The sequence below is a fragment of the Lytechinus pictus genome, chromosome 5 (genome assembly GCF_037042905.1).
Source record: "Lytechinus pictus isolate F3 Inbred chromosome 5, Lp3.0, whole genome shotgun sequence".
Classification (NCBI taxonomy): Eukaryota; Metazoa; Echinodermata; class Echinoidea; order Temnopleuroida; family Toxopneustidae; genus Lytechinus; species Lytechinus pictus.
Genome location: NC_087249.1, coordinates 28395778 through 28404845, shown reverse-complemented (window position 1 = coordinate 28404845; position 9068 = coordinate 28395778). Strand labels below are relative to the sequence as shown.

Genomic DNA, 9068 nt, shown 5'->3' with positions numbered 1-9068 from the left:
CACTCAGGTACATGTATAAATAGGCAACCTGAACCGATATGCTTGTGTATGTTGAACACTAGTTATTAAAAGTTGGCTTAATATATCTCAGCTATGACTGGGATAATGTTTAGAGCCACATGCAACTCAGGATGATGGATACCAGTGGCCAACTGGTCAGGGGCCCGTTGCAGAAAGAGTTGCGTTTAAACGCAAGTAAAAAAATCAATCGCAAGTCCCAAATGCGCGCTGTTGATTGGTTGACAATCAAGTTGCGCATGATTTTTAGAGTTGCAATTGATTGCAACTCTTTCTGCAACGGGCCCCAGTATTGTTATTTGTTATTGTTGCAAGCACAAATATGGACAATTGCTTTCTGTTGAGATGTTACAAAAATGCAGAGCTGTGCGATTGGCTATAAATATCAATTCAGTAGACCTATGTGCGCTTACATCTGATTATTTGTGTCTATTCACCAAGCCTGACCAAGTACATATCAATCCTTCCACATTTAATTATCGAACGTGTATACAATTGAAAATTCCACTTCATGTACACCCCTTGTTGTTACATATCCTTAGATAATAAAAAAAATCTTTGTTTGTTTTGCAGGACTTCTCTTCATCAAAGACTGTTGTGAGTGCATACTGACCTGGTAGATCCATGGCTTCTAGCACCATGGATGACGAAACAAGATCTCCCCTGAGTTCCATGGAGGAAGAAAGAAGATCTCCTATGAGTACTATGGAGGAAGAGACAAGATCTCCCTTGGAGAGAATCTGCCAAGTTCTTTCATCCAAATCCAAGAACTATGATGATGCTGATGACCAGGGGGAGAGTCTGCCCAACCCGGTGACATCCGCTTTACAGTTCCGGTACAAGTGTGACAAGTGTGAACAATCCTTCTCTTCCAAGGGCGGTTGTACAAATCACAAAAAGAGGATGCATCCAACAGATGATGACCTGAGCAAACACTGGCATACCTGTGAGCTATGTGGTAAGAGCTTTTTCTACAAGAAGCAATATGACAACCATGTTAGTAGCTGTAATGGTATTCCAGAAGACAAGAGCGGGAGTATCTGTATTTGCCCAATCTGTCCGTTTTCGTGTGATGATAAGGAAGAACTAGCCAATCATGTTATGGAACACGAGAATGCTGATGCGGAGAATGGTGATTTGCTTGAACCGCCCATCCTGGATGAATCATTGTACGGCAGGGAGAGCAATGGACAGTATGATGGGGACATCCCAGCACCTAGTCCAACTCTCTTTGTTGATGAGTCATTGTCAGATGGTGTGATGAATGAGATTGAGCCAGAGATTATTCAGTCAGAGAAGGGGACGTGGCAATGCCCAATGTGTCCTATCCGCTGCACTGAGAAAGATGTTGTCAAAGCTCACATGCGAGACCGTCATCTCAACAAAGTCAGGAAGCACATTTGCAATATTTGCAAGCGTGCCTTCACTCACAGCTCAGGACTCAAACAGCATATAACTCGTGTCCACAATGTTCCTGGACCCCCTCCAGATCCGGATGGAAAAAAGTTCTTCAAGTGTGGTCTTTGTGGGAAGGCGTTCTCTCTCGTACGTAGCCTCATCAGTCACTGGCCTACCCACAAATTGCAAACATGCAGCAGTCTGGAGAATTTTCAGTGTATCCTTTGCAAGGCCTTTTTCCAACTTCCATCTCAGCTCCAGGATCACTTCATCAAGCAACATCCTCAAGAAGCTACTTCTCGTTCTATGCCTTCAACCACCCTCTCTGAGAAACGACCTCATCCTGATAACTCTAGTGACACACAGCCTGCCATAAAGCTAGAGAAACTGGACTTCTCAGCAGTAGAAGATGAGCAGGATTCTGCAAAAGGCATGCCAGGATTTCTATCAAGTCGGCAATGTAAGGACAGCTTTGACTCGGATTACCATCCTTCGCCAAATACCAGGAAGATGAAAGCTACCACATCCGCAGCAAGTCCAACAGTCCGAAGCAGTCGTTCTGTCCAGTCACCCCATGTTCCGAGAGAAGTAGATGTTGACGATCGGCCTGGGAGTCACATCAGCAGTATGTCTGGGTCTGATTCCTCTTCTAAGGAACCAGTAGTTGATGGCAGCTGTGAGGATACAGAGCCAACCAGTTCCCAGTCGTGTGCATCATGTATGGAGAAATCTGGTCGCCTTCTCACCAGCTGTAAGCACTGTGGCATTTATTTCACAGATTTTGTGATGCATACGCTTCACATGGGGCTTCATGGCCAGGATCATCCCTTCCAGTGCCATCATTGTGGAAAAAATTGTCATGACAAGTACAATTTCTTCACACACATCTACCGGGAATCTCATATGTAGGTGGTTATCATTGTACCCCAAGCACATACAGTATGTTGTCAATCACTTTAGAACTATTTTGCTACTTATATTTTGAAGGGTCACAGGCTCAAAATAGTTGCCTTAAAGAAATGTTGCTGATGTTCCATACATGCATGGGATTTTTTTCAGCTTTATTTTCTTGGAATGGTAAAAAAAGTATGTGCTTATTTATGAACATGTACAATGACGATAATGAAAGGTAGCAAGCTACAGTGGATCTTTCTATCAATATTTGCCTTAAATTTTGATGTTTTCTTTTCTCTTTCATTCTACGTTATTTCCATTATAGGCATGTATAAAAAAAAATCGAATTCAAATTCCATTTTCAACTAGAAGAACAATTAAAATTGATTAATAAGTATTGATTACTGTATGTACCTCATGGTGTTGATTTATATTTTATTTCTGTACATGCATATGACATGTACATCGTAATTTGATATTTTAAACAGATCAAGATTTACAGAAGAGACCAATATTTCTTCTCATAGATCTTTTCACATTAAAAACACAACTATGATCAATTGCTATTCCAACTTATTAATATTTATATGCAGTCATGTACCTCCATATTCCTGAAAGTTGAAATATATTTGAATGTAAACAGGTTTCATGCAAAAGCTCATTATAGAGCATTCATGAGAATACCTTTAAGAGATGCATGTACCGTACATGAATTGCATACATGTAGCAACTTTTCATGAAAAAAAATATACAATTAGTTTTCATGTTCTTGAAAAATTCGGAAGTACAGTGTTTATTCACGAATGCAAAATGTGATTTGGCTTAGTTTGGCATCAAATTCTGATTGCGAACAAATTTTCCATCACTTTCATATAATTTTTAATGTGTATATCTGATACAATGTACATTTTATGATTTACGAATTTCAAGATAGTAATGAAATGTTACAAGCTTTTGTTCTTGGCTCTATCATGTTATGGAGTAGTCAGGGATTGCTTTATGTTTAACTGGTATCTACTGTACATGTATCCTTGATTCACACATCATTTGCATTGTAGTAAGAATTGAAAGGAAATCAATTGACTTTAGTTTAAACTGTCATTATTGATTTTTTTGTGGTACTTTCACTTTAATATGTCATTAGGAGCATACCAGTAATAAAGTTGGTTTTCATTCTGCCTTATCCAAAGTGATGTGGAAGAAAAATATTACACCATTGCATCAGTTATAGAATTTATAGACACATTTCATTTTTTCTTATTGCACTTTAATGTAGTCACTTGTAGTTGAATGGAGCAAAATTTTACTTGAGAAAATATTTGTTGTTAATTGAATGAGTTAAATGACTATTGTATATTATTATAATACAAGTGCTCTCATTGTGATTTACACATTGTTTAGTAATTATGTCGGTTAGATGTGCCTTTCTCTTGTAAATTGGAAAATATATTTTCGTGTGTAAATTGTATGTAAGGGGTGTTATGGGTATATCCATTTCATTTTGTTCATTTGATTCATATTTCTATATTTGATCATGTTTGTTCAAAGTGTAAAGAATATTTTGTGTACAATTTTGAATCTGAAACAGTGTTTTTGTTATTTTAATTGATTTTGACATGGTGAAGAATCATTTGACTTTAGAAGACTTTGACAGGGTCTTCAAATTTAATTAATTTCTTGTAATTGACATAAGCTCATAGCATGCTTATCAGATGTAGAGATTTGCAGCTGAATTTTTTAAACTTTAATTTGTTAGTAAATATTGATCCGATGGTCGAGTTGATCGTGAATAAGTCAACAGTACAATGATGTATTTGTGATTTTTTTATTTTCCATTCTGATTCCTGTTCACTTAAGATGGTGTCTCACTCTTGATCCTGTTAAGGTTAATTTGTAGTCAATGCAATCAATCGTAAAAAAAAAGAAGATGTTCTATGATGATTGCCATGCTTTGTATTATGGGCTCCTGGGGGGCGTTTCACAAAGATTTAAGTATGACTTAGAGTCTTACCATAGAGCTATCTGTATAGCTCCATGGTCTTACTTAAATGCCGAAGCATACATGATATGCACAATCTTATTGATCAATATGCAGTAGTGCGCATCCACTTGCCATGATCTGACTAATGCAGTGATGTCTTTTAAACCGCACGCAACAAGGCATTAAAGTGCAACTCTCGGTCATACTTAAATCTTTGTGAAACACCCCCTGGAGACTTAGAAAGGACCCCGTGAGACAAAGTTTGACAATTTATCATGTGATAAATTTTATAATTGACTGCACATACATTAGTATGCCATACAAATATGTAATAGAATTGATAATAGTGTCCTGTAATCAATCACTAAGCTCTGTGCTACATGGCTTCTCAAGTCATGGAGAATGTATACAGGGGTGTATACATTACTACTCATTATGCCGAGACTGGCCGAGTCTGCAGGAAGGCAAAGAAATAAACAAATATTCGACTTTGAATCTCAATTACACAGAGACTAATTCATGATTCATGCAAACACCACAACTGGCCATTGGGGCGTGCGCCTGTAATCCAAGCTATGTGGGGAAGTTACAAATTGATGCAGAGGTTCGAGCCCTGGTCATGTCTCTCGGATGGTGACGTTAAAGGTCGATCTCGGACGTAAATGATCATTTCTGATTGATACACATCTGACGGAACTCAAAGTTGATTGAGATTTTGAAACAATTAAAAGGCTAATTTGCAGAGATGTTGCACTCTTTTCCAGGGCCTACTCTTACAAAGAGTTGCGACTGACCTGATTGCTCAAAACAGTGAAAATCCATCAAACTCATGATTTGTATAGGAAATATATACAGCATCACTTTTGTTCAGAAAAGAGGACTCGGGAGCATAATTTGTCTAGACAATGATGCATGCAAGAGGTTACAAATTATTTTACATAACACTTTCATTGGATGGCTGTATTCTGGACATAGGCGTTAAAAGCTTTCCATAGTTACGATCGATCAGATCAATCACAAGTCTTTGTAAGACAAGGCCCAGATGAATTTTATTCTAGACTCATCTTCAAAATGCAAGCAAATTTTATCTCTCATGGATGAAGGTGACTGACCCAAATTGATCGGTCTGATCTAACAGTCCCGTCAATCTGCATTTTACCTCTCTTATTGTCAATCTGTTGATGAATTTAATTGTGATTATGTCCCTTAACTTTTTATTTTGTTTCTTGTATATGTAGCACCTTTAGTGATAATTTATCACAAAATGTGCATTATAATACTTATTATGTGTGATACGTAACTAGTGATTAGTAACCATTGGTAATAAATGGGGGGGGGGGGGGCTTTTGTTCAAATGTTTCTTGTTAGATAGGTTTTATTTACAGCTCTGAATAGTATGCAAATTTATCGTACAGTGTATAGGTCTGTGTGATCTGTCAAGTGCCTGAATATAGTGAATCTATTTATTCTTTAGTAGTGATTCAACTAAGAATAAGAATGGCATATTGCCCAAAACTTTGTTCTGTACTCATATGAGGCAAGCTAATTCAAACATATTTTTCTGACATAGCAAACAATTATTGTTATATCACAGGTGTGTGTATGTTTGAAGAATTTTTTTATTTTTGAAAACTCACAATTTTTATTTGGTCAACCACATTTTTTCATGGAGAAATTCTTCCTTAAAATCCTTTTTTAAGAATATTTCATTTGCACATCAGATGAAAGAATAACGTGAGTAGCTCATATTTTATCAGTCATTAAGTTTTGATTTAATATTATTTGGCAGAAATTTTCTTGAAAAACAATTTTGTGTTACAAGAAACTGCAAGGAAGTACTCGTTTCCACAGAATCTCTGACTTTTTTAAGTCTGCGTAAAAAATTAATTACTTCAATTTAATTATTTCTCTGTCCACCCCCCTCCCCCCCAAAAAAAAAAATAGAAAACAATCAACCACAAAAATATATTTTGAAAAAAATCATAATTTTAAAGAGAATGTTCAAATTTATTGAATCAAGTTATGATTAATTATGTAGATGGGAACCATATAGACTGCAATGATTTGAAAACAAATAATTTCTTATCTCAATTTGAAAAATGTCCTAGTACACATAGGTTGTTTATTATTATTTATTTTTATTGGTGTATACATGAAAATTGACCAGCAGCGCATGCTGAAAGGGTCAGTTTGCAAATCTTCATGAATTTCAATATAAAAAAGCAAAAATGAACGAAAAACGTAATTCCAGTTGTTTAAATTGCTCTGGAGCCAGTATGTTATGTTTTGAGAATGAACTACAATTTAATGAATTATTTTAGTTAAAACAAATCAATTAATTCATGATCATGTTCATATACATGTAGAAATATTTGCATTATATATGTACATGTATGTTACACATATTTAGGTCGTGCTTGTCAGAGCTGATATTTCATTGCCTATCATGAACTTTGTTTATTATTCATAAGAAAATTGTAACATATTGCCTATCCGTAGACAAATGGGGAAAAAAATTCTCTCAGCTTGAAATGAATTTCCATTGTACCTAGTAACAAAGACTATTTCTTAATGAAGCAGTTGGGAATTCCATCTGCTTTTCCACCTTAATGATTCACATAATGAATACAACTCAGTAGTCGGGTGTGGCTACTTCTGCAGTTGCCAACAAAATTGAGATAATCCTCGCAAAAAATATAAGTTGAAAAAATGTTAATTCAAATATTTTTTTTGCATGGCAGGCAGTAATGTCCAATATTCAAACTGAATATTTCAGCTATAAACATTATTCAATCGTAATTGCAATGTTTTAGAAAGGAATGCTCAAGCGTTATAAGCCAAGTAGTCAGTCATCAAGGTATATATATATATATATATATAAAGGGTTCAGGTACTGTTGTTTATGCAGAAATTTGTCCTATTTCCATAAAGTTCAATTCATCCCTTTAAATGTAAGGGTACAGAATACCAAAATGTGATGTCACCGATTTTCTTTTTGTGCATTTCAGCATTTTCTTGACCATATTTTGGATGACCATGCTGAAAACCTCTCCCAAATTTTTTATTATCTGATTTATGAATATATTTCATCATGCTCCACCAAGATAGGGTACTTAAAAAGTGTAATAATAGATTTTCTTTGTGATGTCATTGCTTTGGTGATCCAATATTACCCACTGAATCTGTGGCATGTACTAGATTATCAAAGGACAAGTCCACCCCAACAAAAAGTTGATTTGAATAAAATAAGAAAAATATAACAAGCATAACATTGAAGATTTCATCAAAATCGGATGTAAAATAAGAAAGTTATGACATTTTAACTTTCACTTAAACATTTATATGCACATCCGGGTCGGTATGCAGATGAGACTGATGACGTCATCCACTCACTATTTCTTTTGTATTTTATTATATGAAATATGATATATTCTCATTTTCTTCTCATTGTCGAGTGAAACAATGATTAATTCCTCCCTGAATATGTGGAATTAGCATTGTTTAATACTATATGGTTTGGTCAAGTTGGTCCTCATTGTCGAATTTGTAATAAATGAAATATTGTATAATTCAAACAATAAAAAAACAAAAATAGTGCGTGATGGACATCATCGACCGACTCATTTGCATGTCACCGAGTTGTGCATATCACTGTTTTGTGAAAAATAAGCGAAACTTTAAAATGTCATAACTTCCTTATTATACATCCGATTTTGATAGATTTTTCAGCGTTATGCTAGTTTGATTTTTCTCTATTTATTCAAATCAACATTTTCCTAGGGTGGACTTGACCTTAACTAAAACATGTACCGATAAGTATATTGCTACTGGGATGACAAAACCAATACCATGCATCTAAAATCATCCATTGCACTTCATTGGCGGTGGGATTGGTAGTGTATTAATTCATAATGCCGTCCATCTGTTAAATTAGGGAAAATCTTGTGTTTCACTTTATACTGTAAATGATTACCAATTGAACCCCCTCACAGCAAGAGAAAAATGTGGTTTAAGGCACAGTAATATTTAATGTTGACAATCTTTAGATATGTATTTTTTCTAGGTTTTTGTGTATATCGAATGCCAGACTTGTAAACAGTCGAACGTTGCTTTAGCAGCCACCTCATCCACCTGTATGGAGGGACCACCTGTTTCCCAATACATGTAGTTTCCCCTTTAAAACATGTATTACAGGAACCTGTTCATAATGACCACCCTTCTATAAAGGCCAATTTTCTTGTCTCCCCTCTGGTGGTCATTATATACAGGTTCAACTGTAACTATTTACTGATTTGATCAACAATGAAATGAATTGCCTTTTGATAAATGCTATTCACTATTGCTCAAGTGTTTGAAATACACTTCGTGTAGATCTTACATGTCATCCAGTATACTTTACATTTAGTTTCATTGTTAATTTCTTGCAAGATTAAAAGTTTTGTTGTAAATAAGTCATTGTGTGTGGCATAGTAATGTTCTAGGTGTTGGGAACTGACCGAGACACGAACAAGATGAAGTACATGTGAATCGTGTGGCTGGATTTACGAAGCAATATTTCCCAACTTCTTTGGATAACAATATGTGAAACTGGTCTTGGTTTTTCTTTCAGAGGAGAATTGTACACTTTATAGAAACACATACAGCATCTCCTTTATGCAATGTAGACAAAACAAAGAAATGAAAAGGGACCTGGATTTATAAACGTGGGAGATGAATGGAATGTCGAGGGGAAAAAAATGAGCAGAAAAGGAGAGAAAGTGAAGACAAAAAAAAAGTC

General features: G+C 35.5%; 1 protein-coding gene across 1 annotated transcript; it reads left to right on the top strand.

Moving 5' to 3' along the window:
- Window positions 1-209: 209 nt before the first annotated feature.
- LOC129262165 (zinc finger protein ztf-16-like) lies at window positions 210-8742 on the top strand. The gene is made up of 2 exons (XM_064100172.1): window positions 210-7023; window positions 8486-8742. Exon 1 carries the CDS (start codon window positions 643-645, stop codon window positions 2323-2325), a length of 1683 nt encoding a protein of 560 aa, XP_063956242.1. The 5' UTR covers window positions 210-642; the 3' UTR covers window positions 2326-7023; window positions 8486-8742.
- Window positions 8743-9068: the final 326 nt, after the last annotated feature.